We start from the raw sequence: 14908 nt of genomic DNA, 5'->3' as shown, positions 1-14908 counted from the left end.
GTGCGTGTGTGTGTGTGCGTGTGTGTGTGTGCGTGTGTGTGTGTGCGTGTGTGTGTGCGTGTGTGTGTGTGCGTGTGTGTGTGTGTGTGGGGGGGGGGGGGGTCGCTCTCGGTGGTTTCGCTCCACCCCAGCGGCCGGGATCGAACCGTGCGCAGTAGGTGAGGAGAGGAAAGAAGAGGAGGATGTGAGAACTTCCTCAAACTGTTTGCAGTTTCGCCCTTTAGAACGCGGTGGTCGTCGCTGCGCGAAAACGAGAAGCTGCTCTTCTGCATTTTGGCGTGACAAGAAATGACGGCGTTTACCTGAACTGGCAGCGCGCGCTCAGGTGTCACGCGTCAAAGCGGGGAACGCGGCCCTGCGATGGGCCGCGGCGGAGCCTTCATTCTGCGGGGCTTCTGCAGCGAGCAGACACAATGCGTGAGTCAGCCGGACGCACGCATGAAGCCTTTGTGCGGGACACCCACTGCGTCCGTCGGCGCCGTTTGATCGCAACCTAAAAGGGAGAAGAGGAGAGGTGTTTTCTCTTCCTCTTCCTCTGCTTTGAAAGAGCAGCAGCAGAGGAAAAGCACGCTTTTTGAAACTCTGTGGCTCAGACTCACGGAGAGCTGGGTTTAATGTCTGATATTTATAGGGCATTGAACGACGCCGCCAGTCCGTTCCTTGCACAGGTTCTGATTTTTATTGTCATGTTTATGTCAGAATCATGATCAGATGAACAACATTACACCACACACACACACACACACACACACACACATGGAAAACACAGTCACTCCCCAGAACTGAGCTGGCAAACTCCTTTAGAGTGTAAATTTAAATTAAATCACAGTTCATTTGTTGCAGATTCAACCCAAGCTTTGTCACATCTGCTTTTAATGCGCGACAAACCAACAAAACCAAAATACAGTAACTACAAAACAAACATAATGGCTTGAACAGTTAATGATTCCGGCTTTTGAGATCGTAGATTTACACAAAAAGGTCAAAGCAAAATTGCATATTTGCGTTAGGGTTGCAAACTGATTTGTAGAAAAAAATCTAAAATAAACATCTCTGAGCATTTTATTTACAAAAGCCCAGTCAGAGCTCCCCCACCTCCAAGCCGCTTCCCTGTCAGTGACCGATATGTCTGATTCATGCAGCATGCTTCACAGCTTTGTATTCACTTTTATTTAATGAGAAACACAATATGTCCGTCTTCTCCTGGCGCTGGTGCTACTGTACTGCACCCTTCCCCCCCCCCCCCCCCCCCCCCCCCCGGCCTGCCTCTAGTCCTCATCTTCACGCCGAGGTCCTGCATCTTCACTGGAACGTGAGCGCCCCTCCGCCTCCGGTGGGCTCTGCTTCCTCTCTGCCCCGTGGACGCTCTCCCTGCTCTGCTGCTCTAGTTCTGGCTCTGCCGCCTCTGGGTCTGAGTCGGAGTCGCGGCCGCGCGCCTGCTCCTCTACGTCTACATCAGACTCGTAGGGCGCCTTGGACTGCGGGAGCCTCGGACCTGCGGCTTCTTCAGCTTCTGACTCGCTCTCGCCGTCTGAACTCTGCTGGAACGCCGGTTTCTGACTCCCGTCTGGCCTCGAGCCACCCGGAGACCCCTCCCCGTCCTTCTCCTGGCCGTTGGCGCACGGCTCCTCCCCCGCCGGCTCCTGCGGGTCCTCCTCAGGGCTGTACTGGCTCCTCCTGTACAAGCTCTCCTCGTCCTCCTCCTGACACGAGCTTCCCGGGACGCTCTCGCCGTCCGACTGCGAGAGGCGCAGGCCCGGGGGCTTCTGGGACAGGTCGAACGGCTCCTCCTGGCTGAAGCGAGTGAGGAGGCCCATCGGAGTGGACAGGCAGAACCGGCCTCTGGGTCGAAACACTGAAGCCAGAGAGGAGAGCGGTTAAAGAAAGCCAGGTGTGAAACACATACAATGGGCGTGTGCCCCGATGCTCGCCTACGTCGTTCATCCAGGCCTCGGTCCATGACCCCATGTTTGACCTTCATGTGCCTGGTGAGGTTTCCCTTCAGCGTGAACTTGCTTGGGCAGTAGAGGCATTTGAAGGGTTTACTGTCTGAGTGTAGATGCATGTGGCCCATCAGGTTGTGCATCCTGTTGAACTCCTTCCCACAAAGCTGCAAGACAGAAGAGCGTCGTTTAGACCCAAACGGAACCCCGACGGGATGAAATCCACCAATTACAGCCGCTGATAAGCAGCTGCTTTGAATGTTATAACCTCATTAAGTGCTCATTATCAGTCATCGGTCAAACAATTACGCTTCATTAGCGGCAAACTGTATCTGCCAGTGGCCTGTAGCAATCAGGTAATCATCCGCAGGTGTAGTGATTATGATGTGAAATATTTCAAACTATTATTTTTTTCAAAATGTTTTTCAAATGTAAAGGAACCGTTTGTTAGATAGGATCACGATCTAGAGAAACCGTATCAATGCACTCAGTTCTTCAGTGAAGTTATTTTCCACGACTGCCTGTAGTAAACTCTATTTCAGGAGCCACAAACAATAGGCCATCAGCCGATTCCTTCATTAGACGACTCATTTCTCAGAATGCACAGTTGCAGAGCTGCAGGACACGTAATCATGAATGAATGCGCCGGCAGACGCGGACACACGCCCTGTCTCCCTCCCTCCATCCCTGTTTTTCCTCGCGCACAAGAAAAACACAAGGGGAGCGACGGCGCGAGGGAGAGGAAGCAGCGCGGCGACGGGAGCAGGAGGAGAACGGGGAAGGGCAGCTCCTGCGCTGTCCTTCCTCTGCATTCTTTTTTATTAGGGTGGTCCTTCCCTTCAGGAGGAGAGAGGGACTGTAAACTGTCCAAGAGGACCGTGAGAAAACAGGAAGCTCCCTCCAGCAGCAGAGAACGCAAGATGAAGTCTATTTGCGGGTCCCGCTCTCGGGGGAGGCTCATTGTTAGAGAAGCAGTTTGTGCGGCGATATCCTTCCTATGGACAAGGAGGGTCCCAGCTTCTAAAGGCCTCCCTGCTATCTGGTCACGGTACCGAACGCCAAGGTCGAGGCGGAGGCTCCAGCAAAGTCGCGTGTGGTCATCAATAACGCGGTAAAAATCCAGCAACAACAACAGCAACAGGGTGACGCGCTTTAGTGAAGCCCGCTGACACGCGTCTGCTGTTCCTAGAAGGCGGCGCCTAAAACCCGGAGCCCCCCTGCGGTGCGGGCTTCCACCCACCTTGCATTTGTAGGGCTTGATGTCCGAGTGGACGATCATGTGCGCCTTGAGCGTCTGCTTCTGCACAAAGCTCTTGAAGCACATGTGGCACTGGTAGGCGCGTATGTTGGTGTGGATGAGCACGTGGCGCTTCATGTTGGCCAACAGCGTGAACTCGCGGCCGCAGATGCGACACTTGTGCTCCTTCACGCCCTGGAGAGGGAGGGAAAGCAAACATCCAGCCACCGTTTGTTTCATTGTGAGAGCATGAGTGGATTTCGCCCTCGGCCTCCGGCAGCACTCGGACCTACTTTGTGCGTGAGCGTGTGCTGCTTGAGGTGGTGCGACTGGATGAACTCCATCCCGCACTCGCTGCAGATGTACGGCCGGATGTCCTTGTGCTTCATCATGTGGTTCTGCAGCTGACTCGGGTACTGGAAGGTCTTCTGGCACTCGGCACACCTGCGGCCGCAACGGGTGCAGTAGCTGAGACACCGCTCCGTGCCAAACGCTGGGCATTAGCATTAGCCGCCGTTAGCGCGCGGCGCCGCCGCCTCTCACCTGTAGAGCGTGGGGCCGCGGTGGGCCGTCAGGTGCCTCTTCAGCTGCGCCAGCGTGGGGAAGTCCAGGCCGCACTCCACGCAGACGTTCTCCTGGCCCTTCTCGTGCTTCAGCTCGTGCGCGCGGAGCTCGCTGGGGTAGGCGAAGCCGCGGCCGCACACGCTGCAGCTGCAGGGATGTACAGTGCGTTAGGATGAGGGCCGTGGGGGGGGGGGGGGGGGGGGGGGGGGCGCTGCTGCAGCCTTACCTGTACGGCTTGACGTCGCTGTGCTGCATCATGTGCCTCTTCAGGTGGCTGGTCTGGGTGAAGGCCTTGTGGCACACCTGGCACTTGTGGGGCCTCATGCCCTGGTGCGTGAGCAGGTGCGTGTGCAGGTGGCTCAGCTGCTTGAACAGCTTGCCGCACAGGTGGCACCCGTGCGGCTTGATGCCGTTGTGGCCCAGGATGTGCGTGACCAGGTTGTACTTGGAGGTGTACGACTTCTCGCACATGCGGCACTTCCACCGCTTCTGCTCGCCGCCCACGTCCACGTAGTAGCTGTCGTCCACGTGGACGCTGAGGCCCAGCTTCTCGGCGGCGCCGCCGCCGGCGCCGCGCGGGGCCGCGTCGCGGGGGCGGCGGCCGGGCGGCGCGTCGTCACCCTTGGGGTAGAAGGCACCGGGGGGGAGGTGCAGCACGGGCCGGGGCATGAAGAAGGGGTAGGGGAGGAGAGGGGGGTAATAGGGGGGGTGGAGGAGGAGGGGAGAAGGAGGCCACACGGGGGAGGGGCTGAGAGGCTCCTGTTTGACCTGCGCCGGCGACCTGTGGAGCTGCAGCCTGTTGAGCTCAATCATGCCCGGGAGGGGTTTGGGGGACGGGGAGGGCACGGGCCGGGCTGGAAGGGAGAAGGGGACGTGCGAGAGGTCCACCGTCCTCTTGTCCTCCTCCCCCTCCGCCGCTCGGTCCGACTCGTCCTCGGCGGCGTCCATTTTGAGGGGAGGTCTCTTGCGCCTTTGGGACCCCTCCTTCTGGATGAACCCGAGCGCGGGGAAGAACGCGGAGGGGTTGAAGGCGCCGTAGGTGTCGCCGCTGGGCGGCGCGCTGGGGAAGGGGGGGGGGGAGAGCTTGGGGGGTCTGATGTAGAGCGGAGGGGGGTTCAGGTAGAAGCCGTGAGGACTTCTACCCGACGCGAAGCGGCTTCTGTCGGCGTCCATCTTCCTTCTGCGTTAGAAACAGAAGAAGTGTTTAGACTTGGAGCGACTATGAAAGAAAAGTGAACCCACATGAACCAGACGCACATATTGACTCGTTTGTGTTCATTTTATATCTATACTTGGTAGTTGTTACTGCCTTGTGGCAGCTCTGCAGCTATTTTTGTGTTCTTGGTTCTTCTTTCTGTTGTATTTTAACCTATTTTGGTTATTGTGAGTCTTAGTATTATTATATGTGAGTCTCTCTTTCTCTGTTTTTAGTGACTTTGCATCCTTTTCTTGGGCTTTTTGTGTCATATGTGTTGTCAGGGGCATTGTTGGTAATGGGAGGCGTCCTGTGACTATATAATATCTTTACGTTCTTTCGATTCTCTGATTCTATATGTGCTACGAAACTGCTTCTCAGAAAATTCCTGTGGAGGTAACTGGGCACACGCACACAGAGCTGTGAACACCCACACCTTTCAGTGCTCAACCTGAAAGCTTTCACTTCTTTCTTTCTCACAGATCTCCTCCCGTCCTGAAATCAGGAAGCTGTCTGTGGACTGCTCACCTCCACCTCCCCACACTTTTCGCTTCTCCATCTCTTTTCTCTGCTCTGTTCATTTTTTTTCCACTGGGCAACTTCTCCTCATTGTCGTCCACCGATAACTCAGCGGTGCGTTTTAGATTGAATCCAGTTTAATTACAGATAAGCATCAAACGGTTGCGTAGTCACACAACTATGGATAAATTCTCCTCTGCGGTTTGCGTTGTTGGTGATGGAGGACAAGAAGTTGTTGCTCTGGAGGGAACTGTCTTACTTCTGCATAACATTTAAACAGCGCTTAACTCTGTAGCGCAGATCTGTTCTATTCCGGTGAATAGCTCAGTGCTTATCAATGAGAAACATATCGGCCTACTTCATTGTTTTTACATGTGACATCCCACATACAGTGACTACACAATGGCACGCACAGCAACGCACAGGACTTCCTAAAAAATGTTTCAGGTTGACCAGCGATATGAAAGCAAGCAAAGCCCATTTATGATCACAAACATGGAAAAAACAGACAGTTCTCATTGTCGACATGATCAAGGATGATACAAATATTCATGAAATTAAAATACGATTTCACAAACTTTTCTTTTTTGTTAAAAAAACTAACATACTTAATCATCACACGTCAAATCACATGTAAAAAAGCTCTCATATATATTTCCCAGTATCAATAAATGATAAAAATACACATTGAGGTAAACGGATAAAATAGCAGTAATAGACTGAGGTCTAATAAAACACAATATAAATGTTATTCGTGATCTCAAATAAGATGCTGAAAGAATGAGGCTGCGTAACAAGTTTCCCCGCTGCTCCCCTCAACATCCTCCTCCTCTCCTCTCTTCATCACCTCACCCCCTGAAGATGCGCCCATTTGCGGCGAAGCCCCTCCTCGGCCGCGCGCCAGTCACCGCCGTGCGAGCGTGCGTCTGCGTGTGCGACCTACCAGCTGGCCGAGGGGCTGCTGCTGCTCCCGTACCTGCCTGCTCTCCCTCCTGCTCGCGCTGCAGCTCTGCTGACAATGAGCCGCCCGTCCACGGAGAGCATTTGAAGTGACTTAAGAAAGAGAACTGGAACAATCACTTTGTTCTCATTTTTCAGATGAGTACCTTCGGAGAGAAGGAAGGAAGGGAGGGGAGAGGAAGTCAACAAGCCGAGTGCCTTCCTGTAGAAAAATAAGGAAACACTAGATAGACATCTCCATTTCTCTATGAAACAGGAATTTGCACAGCTTGTGGAGGAACGCGAGGAGCAGAGATCCCATGTTTCACATGAAAACGGTGCACTTGCATGTTTAACATGCAATGATGAGCAATGGCATCTCACTATCATCCTAATCTTTGTCAGCTCACAGCGCCTGTGACAGACAGATAACTTAAATACATAAAAACCTTAGATATATTTTTTTGTTTTAAATATGAAAGTTCAAAGCAGCTTAGGACACAGATATAAGATGTTTTAGCCTTTTGGGGACTGGAAGACAAAGTTGTTCATGCTGTGCTTGATCATATTCCTGCCTAACAGGAATGTGTGAGTTAAAAACTGCAGCAAACACTTTGTGAAACTTTTTCTCTTTAATTTCACATAAACCAAAAAAGAGAGAGAAGAGAAATTTGCTTGTGTTTTCCTTGTGATTCACATTGATGGGTGCAACGTCTGTGTGTTTGCATTGTCTCAAGAGATAGTACAGTGTTGCATTGTTTGGTCCCCAAATGCACTAATAATGAGGAAACCATAAATAGATGTCATGTGTCACCACAGCCACTAGGAGGCGAGAGTGTCCTAGTGTGTAAGCGACAACACTGTACAGGGTGTGTGTGTGTGTGTGTGCGTGTGTGTGTGTGTGTGTGTGTGTGTGTGTGTGTGTGTTTGCGGGTCAAGATGTGACTTTAGGGCTGAGGTTAGATTTACGTTTTGATTCAGATTAAAGCAAGGGTTAGAGGTCTGCCTTTGTGTGTGTGTGTGTGTGTGTGTGTGTGTGTGTGTGTGTGTGTGTGTGTGTGTGTGTGTGTGTGTGTGTGTGTGTGCGTGTGCGTGTGTGCGTGTGTGTGATGTGAGCACATTAACTCACATTTAGTTAACAGTTGTTTGTCTAAACGCTCACACTCAGTGAACGCTCCAGTCATTTGTGTCCATTTCCTTCAGGACGGACCAGAAACAGGAAACGGGTCCTCTCCTGTGGACGTCCGCTGGTCCACCTCTGCAGCTCCAGAACACGTGCCCTTAGCTCTGCTGCCGTGTTATGTGCTCATTACTAAAGTCATGTTTTATGATCCGTTTTATGACTATCTGTGATTGTGAAATGGAAATAAAGGTATAGTCCACATGTCCACTCTCACCTCTGGCTCTAACGCGGGGCTTGTTTTTGATCGTGATGTGGCGGCAGATGGTGGATCAGGACGAGCTGCTGTAATTGAACTCATATCATTGAAAAGGTGAAACCGTCCTTTATGGACTGTGGTCTGTCATTAACGCTGTTAATTAGCCTTTAAGACCAATTAACCTCAGACCTGGACAATGTGTGCGTCAATTCCTGTGAAGAATTAAGGACTTATTAATAGAAAGCCGTGGGAGCGTGTGCTCATGTGTCATTCATCTGGTTTGACTTCCTCCAAGTCCACATCTGGACACAGCAGCATGAAGCCCGTTCGAGGCTTTGGAGGCCACTTTTGAAACTTGTTTGTTTATTCCACGAGTCAAACGAAACGCTTCCTAAAACGTGTTTCCTCGTTTCTGACCCTGAACGCGCCGCGTCCCCGTCCGCTGCGTCCCCACCTCCCTCCGCTCCCTGTGACCTCGCTGCCATCGCCGCCGCCTGTCAAATGCACAGTCACGCACCTGGAGCCCTCCGCTAATGACCCTGCGACCCGGGGCCCGGCCAGTGGTCGGCTTCATCTCCGGAGGTGATGGTCCGTACGTACGGCGCGCTCATTAACGTGCCTTAAGTGCTTTTTGGGTTTCTGGGTCACTCGCGGTAGAAAACCCGGCACTATATAAGACTTGCCGGCGACGGCGTGAGACCGAGAACCGGACAATAAGCTGAGAGCGTCGACTTGAAGTGGAAGAATCGCTGACTTTACTGCAACGAGTACGTCTTCCGCCTGAGCATCTGTCCAGCTGAGACCGGTACCGGTAACATTTGCCTTCCTTTCCTACAGAAATGACCGCAGCTGCCGTGTCGCTGTGCCTCCTGTTTCTCCTGTCTGTGTGTTCGGCGTGTTACATTTCCAACTGCCCCATCGGTGGAAAGAGATCCATCATGGACGCGCCGCTGCGGAGGGTGAGGACGCTTCTTTCACATCTTAAATAGCATTTGACAAATTTAGACATAATAATCTGAAAAAATGGTGCTTGGGCCTAAAGAGCAAACCTTTAGCTTCACAAATGACCCTTATGTGCTTCATGGTGAATCAAAGAGCAAAGAGTTACTGACTGAATATGTGATCAGAGAAGATCTTGTGCATGTTTCCCACCCGTCTTGTCCCGCAGTGCATGTCTTGCGGCCCCGGGGACAGGGGCCGCTGCTTCGGCCCCGGCATCTGCTGCGGCGACGGCTTCGGCTGCCTGCTGGGCTCCGCGGAGACGGCCCGCTGTGCGGAGGAGAGCTACCTCCTCACGCCCTGCCAGGCGGGGGGGCGGCCCTGCGGGGCCGAGGGGGGCCGCTGCGCCGCCGCAGGGCTGTGCTGCGACGCAGGTCAGAGAGTCCCGTTCGTAGAGTGTGTGTTTGCCGCGCGTGGAGCTCAGTGAAGGCAAAGAGCCGTCTCTCCGCAGAGAGCTGCGCCACGGACCAGTCCTGCCTCGCCGAGGAGGACGGGGACGAGCAGAGCAGCCACTATGAGGGCGGCGACCCCGGCGACCTCATCCTCCGGCTGCTGCATCTGGCCGGTCACCCTTCTCCTCACCAGGGCCACCAATGAGCTGCTCCCACGGCCCGCGGGCCCACGCGGGCCCTGTAGTTTTAGCCGATTCCTCCCATTTCTGTGTGTGCCATCGTCGTCCTGACTGTGCCCTCCTCCTCGGGGGCATTTCTGTAGAGTGCCTTTGTCTATGTGTTTTTTTTATGCATGAAAATCCGGTTGAATGTCAACAGCGGCCGCTCAGATTGTGCACGACGAAGTAAAGTTTTAACAGAGTATTAAATGTTGCCGTCCTTATTTCTACCTCCAACACGCGCGCAGCGATCGAGCGGTATCTTTCCCCATCGTTAATGAGCGGCGCTCACATGACGCCGGCTTGTTTACGCCGCTGCTCCGGTCACACCATGTCCCTTTTGCAACACTTGCGGGGCTTATCTGACGCGCTGCGGCGCCCACCTTTGATCCGCCGCCGAGCGGCCTTATCGCCGGGCCGTGAGCTGCTGCGCGGTGTCGTAATCGTCCCAGCAGCAAATTGGCGATGTTACGCAGATCCGCGCGTGTTGCTAAACACAGATGAGATAATGCCGACGTCAGTATTGAGTAAGTGGGTTGATAATCTGTTGCAGGGTAGAGGTCACACACTGGAGGACAGAATAAGCAAAACACTGGTGTGTTGTTAGTGCAGCACTGCGTCCCTGTCCCTTAAAATTTTACTACGTCTTTTACTGATTTCTTCCCACCAATGAAGCTGATTCAGCTCCAGCCGCTCCCTCGTTTCGTCTCTTTTGGCCTCCGTGGCCCGTCTGTGAGCTCGGCAGGATGAAGTGGGCTGGAGATGACTTGATTGGGGACACCTGTGGTTAATCATTGCCTCGCTGGAGTGTGAGCGTATAAAACAGGAAGGAGCGCGTCTGCCGGTACCTTCACTGACAGACACCATGTCGTTTGCTGGAAAGTACCAACTTGATTGTCAGGAGAACTTCGAGCCTTTCATGAAGGCTGTTGGTGAGTTGTTGTTGAGTGGTTTCTAAATAATCAGTGTAAAATTGGCTGAACTCTTAATTTGTGTTTTAGGAATCCCTGATGATCTGATCCAGAAGGGGAAAGACATCAAGAGCATCTCTGAGATCGAGGAGTCTGGCGACAACTTCAAAGTGACGGTCACCACCGGGTCCAAGGTGCTGGTGAACGCCTTCACCGTTGGACAGGAGTCTGAGCTGGAGACGCTCACTGGAGAGAAGGTCAAGGTAAGACCTGAAACGGGTTAACGGCGCCTGCGTGGGTCCGAGCCGCTTTGAGCCGGTCCCGTGTTCTGCTCCCTGCAGGCGGTGGTTCACCGTGAAGGCAACAAGCTAAGAGTGAACCTGAAGGGAATCGAGTCAGTCACAGAACTGGTGGATGGGAACACTATTGTTAACGTGAGTGGACGAAACCTGTGGCTTCACTAATGCGGTGCCTTTGGTGTAGTTTTTAACTTGTGTTTTTTTTTTTTTTTTTTTTCTTCCCACAGACTCTGACGCTCGGTAACATTGTATATAAAAGAACAAGTAAACGTATGTGAATGTGTTCACTGTGGAGAATAAAATGTGAAACCTACCTGTGGCTGCTTCATTAACTCAAATGTTTGCTAATGTGGGTTTAAGTGTGTGCTTCTCGCTGGGTGAAGTAGCTTAGCATTAAGCTAACTTTCTGGGTGCTCCTCAAACTGCTCCCGTGACCTACTCTGACCCAGTGTGGTCTTGAATTTCTGGTTTTAAACAGTGTGATCAATTTTAAAGTTTCAAAGCTAGGAAAACCACCCATCCAAATAAATGGATTTCATCAGTTCTGGGTGTTTACAGGGCAGAGTTAGCAGCATGATGCCTGCTGGCGCCCTGACCAGGAATCAAAGCAGCTGAATCAATTGATTCAGTTGATGAGCTTTGCGTTTTTTAGATTTAAGGTGTTTGTGTAGCGATGTCTTCTGATGCAAATCCTTGTTCAACATCAAAACAAAGTCTGACGTGACAATTTAATGAAAAGTGGACCTAGAAAAGCGAGAGACAACGTTGCTCTAAGGTCACAGCCTCTCTGCCGTCGACCGTAAACATTAGGATGAGTTCAATCAGTGCCGCTGCTACTTCCGCCGGTGGAACAGATTCTTGATCCCCTCCTCCACGGACTTGGGTTCGTGCATCATGGTCATGGGCTTGTTCTTCAGGGCCGCCTCCCTCATGCTGTGGTAAACGTACTCGTTCTGCTTGAACATCCTCAGCTCCATCTCCGTCTGCACCCGCATCGCCTGTGGAGAGACCAGCGTGTCATTTAAACAAAGACCCCCCCCCCCACTCGCATGCGGGCTCTGAGAGCAGACGGCGTTGACCTCGAGGTCCTTGGTGATGGGGTGCGTGGGGCCGTGGGTGACCATGAGGATGGCGTAGGCCTTGCAGATCATGCCGTGTCCCACCTCGATCTGGCCGGCCTGCCAGTGCGTGACCCCGGCCCGCATGGCGGCCATGCCCAGGGTGGCGTTGTTGGGGTGGTACAGCTTCCTGTGGGAGGAGAGGCCCGTTTACGCTCCCTGTGCCGCCTTTGGGGGAGACCTACCGACACCGGCCCTCATCTAGGTGTGTGGGACTCACATGTACCCCTCAACCATTTTGCGCGCGTACTCGGCGGCGTCGTCGAAGTACTGCAGGTACGCCTGCACCTCGCTCAGGGAGCTCCATATCCTCAGCAGGTAGATGTGGGTGTCGGCCAACACCGGCTCTGTTTTCTCCAAGCACTCCTTGCAGATTTTTACCACCTGAGGAGAAACGCAACGCGGGGAGAGACGTACCGGTAAGAGAGAGAACGCTAAGACGTGAAGTCATGGTTTTCCACGCGGTACCTCGTGGTAGTCGCCTTTTAATCGAGCCTTGTCCAACTTATCCATCATCTCAAAACAGTAGTCCGTCGCTTCTTTCACCTGTTCGTCTGAAGGCTGAAAGATCAGAAAAGACATTTAAATGAACAGCCAATGTCAACGACGGTCATAATTCATGGTTATCATGTTAAAAATAGATCATTAAAAATGCCAGAAGCCTTTTTTCTGCTGATTGTTCCTGACGGGCGCTATTTATAGCCCACATGCTGTGACACAGAGGCGCAGAGGCTGAACTGGCAGCCGTTGTGCTGACAGCAGCGTGCAGTGGCTCAGGTTTCACAGATAATGTCAGGGCCTTTCTATTTTTACCTGTCTTAGTGTGACTGTGATCTACAACAAACAGACAAACAGGCCCTTTTATACTGGAAGGCACATTTAGATGAGATGATACACAACCGATGGCAGTGGTGTCTTGTAAAGTATTAAAGTTTTACTTATGTGACAAAGGCATTTTAGGTCTACATCATCACGTGGAAGCTGAAGGAAATGTGTGGAGAGGCTTTACTGTCCCCGTCCGGCCTGCGGAGCTTAAAGGGCACCGACCTTGACCCCGTCCACCTCGCAGCCCGCCATCTTCAGGTCGTCTTTGATGCGTTTCGTGCAGTGCTCACACGTGCAGTCAAAGAAGTACTGCGTCTTCAGGAGCCGCTGTCGCTCCTCGGACAGGTTGATGTAGTCCACGTAGGCGACGGTCAGCTCCTCCCCCTCTGAGATCTTACCCAGAGAGCGCAGCTCGATCCTGGGGAGGAGAAAGCGGTTAAACGCTTGCTGCTGTTTGCAGTTTGCGACCTGTGGAGTGCTCAGTCCAGCTGGAGAATTAAATGATGTTAGTGGATAAAAAGTCTAGAGCAATAGACATTTTCCTTCAATTATTATAAATGTACACATTTAACAAATCCTAAATAAAACTGTGCAAATTTAGTAAACGTTAATAATAATAATTAAGTCACAAAAGGCCTAAACTAATTAAATGTTTTAGCAAACGTTTAATCATTTTATTAGGTGATTTCTTCTATTAAATGTGATCACACATGGACAAACACACAAAGTGAGAACCAGAGTTAAACTTTGTGTGAACACACACACAGAAAAGACTATTATTGTCCACATGAACACGATGGTGGAGGTTACATTTAGTGGTTATTGTGCTCTGATAATCAACACAAGTCCAGGTAACGCACCTCCGCTGAGAATGAAACATAGTATCGACGGCCGATTGACTGAAAGACAAACAGGAAGCAGTTTACACCAAAAGCGCGTCCGCCTGCGCAGCGTCAGCACCAACGCTCGCTTCTTAAGCAACGAGGCGGTGAGCGCCGGCGCCAAGCGGTGCATTCACTTACTTGCCGTGATTGAGGATCACGGTGCAGTTTGGCCAGCAGTCGTGGTTGACCAGGCACAGGTTTGGGAAGAGGCCGACGCCGACCGCCTGCAGGCCCCTCTGGTCGCTCACACTGAAGCCGTTACAGTTGATCTGAACGGAGAGTTTAGAGGCTAATCACGGATCCACACGGTGGTTTCCGGTGAGTTTGGTGTGAGATATCAATATAAAATGCGTTGTAAAAGGACAATTAAAACATTTAAACATTTCAAAGGAAGGGAAATGAGCCTGTGGTCTCCTGTCTAACGCTGCACGCACTCCTCACACCCACCACTCCAAAGATGTGCGAGATGTGGTCGACCGTGTGCTGCTTGCTGCCGCGGGGCCAGTAGTCCAGGAAGTTGTGGATGTCCACCTTGAACTCCTTCAGCTCGTCCTCCTGCATGTCGGCCACGTGGTCCTCCAGCTCCTCCAGCGTGGCCAGCTGCGCGTCCGACACCACGCCGCCGTCCTTGTCCAGGCGCCACAGGATGCGCGACGCCAAGCTGCCGCCGAGCACAAAGAACCACTTTGAAGGCGGATCCGCGACCGCCGTCGACTTGAGCGCCGGTTCTAACCGAGCCACAAGCGCCCCGGAGGCCCGTTTCCTGGTCCCGAGCACCTACCGGATGTTCTCGTTGGGCACTTTGCCGTAGGCCTTGATGGCGCCGCACTCCTGCTTGTGCTCGGCCCAGCCGGCCCGCTGGCAGGTCCGGTCGCAGTAATGGGCGAACTTGCACTGGCCGCAGCGCTGGAGCTTGTCCTGCCGGCGGAAGCAGCTGTGGCAGATGCGGTCGGCGAGGCTGCGGGAACGCACGGGGAACGGGGCCGTCAGAGCGACACTCGAACGCATCGCGTGGGCTGAATGAACGGGTGAGTGGAGAGGAGCCGGCGCTCAGTAAATGTGAAGCCCGTACCTGTCAAACACCACGGCTGAAATGCTGGCTTCGGAGAAGATGACGTCTCCGGCCCAGAACTCCTTGGTCGCCCTCAGACCTCTCCCCTTCCCGGGCGAGTCGAACACGGCCACGTTCTCCATGGACGCTGGGGCCTCGGCGCTGGAGAGCTGAATGCAGAGGGAGACGGGTGGAGGGTCTCGTTGACTGGTCTCTGGTTCCTCGGTGGCAACTGCACATTCCTCACGCGAGGTCCTAAAATAACCGGCCACCCCCTGAACTGTACCAACAGGAACAGACCGCGGGTCAGTGCCGATGGGTCTCATCGCTTCGCTGAGAGGAGAGATCCTCTCAGTGGACAGAAAAGTCCAGGAAACCGAGCCGCTCGCCCGGCTCCAGCACCACGGGGCCTCATAGTCCCACTGGTTCATTTTA

At 53.0% G+C, this 14908-nt stretch overlaps 4 protein-coding genes across 6 annotated transcripts; 2 read left to right on the top strand and 2 right to left on the bottom strand.

Annotated features, from left to right (window-relative positions):
- Positions 1-656: 656 nt before the first annotated feature.
- Positions 657-6557, bottom strand: znf366 (zinc finger protein 366). 2 transcript variants are annotated; one of them, XM_029163827.3, is made up of 7 exons: positions 6402-6557; positions 3971-4924; positions 3724-3891; positions 3474-3624; positions 3184-3375; positions 1936-2110; positions 657-1855 (listed from the first exon to the last, which is right to left on the bottom strand). In XM_029163827.3, the coding sequence occupies exons 2-7, from the start codon at positions 4915-4917 to the stop codon at positions 1269-1271; spliced, it is 2220 nt and encodes a 739-aa protein (XP_029019660.1). In that variant the 5' UTR covers positions 4918-4924; positions 6402-6557; the 3' UTR covers positions 657-1268. The 2 variants fall into 2 exon arrangements, with proteins under 2 accessions (XP_029019660.1, XP_029019661.1); XM_029163828.3 differs by having other exon boundaries at positions 6311-6511.
- Positions 6558-8398: 1841 nt separating this feature from the next.
- On the top strand, positions 8399-9595 carry LOC114862916 (isotocin-neurophysin IT 1-like). The gene is made up of 4 exons (XM_029163676.3): positions 8399-8543; positions 8614-8735; positions 8945-9149; positions 9227-9595. The coding sequence occupies exons 2-4, from the start codon at positions 8616-8618 to the stop codon at positions 9370-9372; spliced, it is 471 nt and encodes a 156-aa protein (XP_029019509.1). The 5' UTR covers positions 8399-8543; positions 8614-8615; the 3' UTR covers positions 9373-9595.
- A 563-nt stretch (positions 9596-10158) lies between these two features.
- On the top strand, positions 10159-10908 carry LOC114862918 (fatty acid-binding protein, liver-type-like). The gene is made up of 4 exons (XM_029163677.2): positions 10159-10317; positions 10387-10559; positions 10638-10730; positions 10823-10908. Exons 1-4 carry the CDS (start codon positions 10251-10253, stop codon positions 10871-10873), a joined length of 384 nt encoding a protein of 127 aa, XP_029019510.1. The 5' UTR covers positions 10159-10250; the 3' UTR covers positions 10874-10908.
- A 401-nt stretch (positions 10909-11309) lies between these two features.
- Positions 11310-14814, bottom strand: smyd1b (SET and MYND domain containing 1b). Of its 2 annotated transcripts, XM_029163674.3 has the most exons (10): positions 14495-14814; positions 14204-14380; positions 13870-14083; positions 13561-13691; positions 13399-13437; positions 12761-12956; positions 12182-12274; positions 11934-12097; positions 11675-11843; positions 11310-11593 (listed from the first exon to the last, which is right to left on the bottom strand). In XM_029163674.3, exons 1-10 carry the CDS (start codon positions 14797-14799, stop codon positions 11429-11431), a joined length of 1653 nt encoding a protein of 550 aa, XP_029019507.1. In that variant the 5' UTR covers positions 14800-14814; the 3' UTR covers positions 11310-11428. The 2 variants fall into 2 exon arrangements, with proteins under 2 accessions (XP_029019507.1, XP_029019508.1); XM_029163675.3 differs by lacking the exon at positions 13399-13437.
- Between the last annotated feature and the right edge of the window lie 94 nt (positions 14815-14908).

The sequence above is a fragment of the Betta splendens genome, chromosome 9 (assembly GCF_900634795.4).
Source record: "Betta splendens chromosome 9, fBetSpl5.4, whole genome shotgun sequence".
Classification (NCBI taxonomy): domain Eukaryota; kingdom Metazoa; phylum Chordata; class Actinopteri; order Anabantiformes; family Osphronemidae; genus Betta; species Betta splendens.
Note: the sequence above shows the minus strand (reverse complement) of the source record. Positions and strands in the feature narration are given on the sequence as shown.

Excerpts from the sequence above, each read along its gene's own strand:
- znf366 (XM_029163827.3), bottom strand. The coding sequence starts at position 4,917 with ATGGACGCCGACAGAAGCCGCTTCGCGTCGGGTAGAAGTCCTCACGGC. Across the intron at positions 2,111-3,183 it reads TCAAGCCCTACAAATGCAAG|CTTTGTGGGAAGGAGTTCAA; the intron begins GTGGGTGGAAGC and ends TCTGTCTTGCAG. Across the intron at positions 1,856-1,935 it reads CCGAGGCCTGGATGAACGAC|TGTTTCGACCCAGAGGCCGG; the intron begins GTAGGCGAGCAT and ends CTCTGGCTTCAG.
- LOC114862916 (XM_029163676.3), top strand. The coding sequence starts at position 8,616 with ATGACCGCAGCTGCCGTGTCGCTGTGCCTCCTGTTTCTCCTGTCTGTG. Across the intron at positions 8,736-8,944 it reads TGGACGCGCCGCTGCGGAGG|TGCATGTCTTGCGGCCCCGG; the intron begins GTGAGGACGCTT and ends CTTGTCCCGCAG. Across the intron at positions 9,150-9,226 it reads AGGGCTGTGCTGCGACGCAG|AGAGCTGCGCCACGGACCAG; the intron begins GTCAGAGAGTCC and ends GTCTCTCCGCAG.
- LOC114862918 (XM_029163677.2), top strand. The coding sequence starts at position 10,251 with ATGTCGTTTGCTGGAAAGTACCAACTTGATTGTCAGGAGAACTTCGAG. Across the intron at positions 10,560-10,637 it reads TCACTGGAGAGAAGGTCAAG|GCGGTGGTTCACCGTGAAGG; the intron begins GTAAGACCTGAA and ends TGCTCCCTGCAG. Across the intron at positions 10,731-10,822 it reads ATGGGAACACTATTGTTAAC|ACTCTGACGCTCGGTAACAT; the intron begins GTGAGTGGACGA and ends TTCTTCCCACAG.
- smyd1b (XM_029163674.3), bottom strand. The coding sequence starts at position 14,799 with ATGAGACCCATCGGCACTGACCCGCGGTCTGTTCCTGTTGGTACAGTT. Across the intron at positions 14,084-14,203 it reads GTGCCCAACGAGAACATCCG|CTTGGCGTCGCGCATCCTGT; the intron begins GTAGGTGCTCGG and ends GCTCGGCGGCAG. Across the intron at positions 13,438-13,560 it reads GTGATCCTCAATCACGGCAA|TCAATCGGCCGTCGATACTA; the intron begins GTAAGTGAATGC and ends TTTGTCTTTCAG.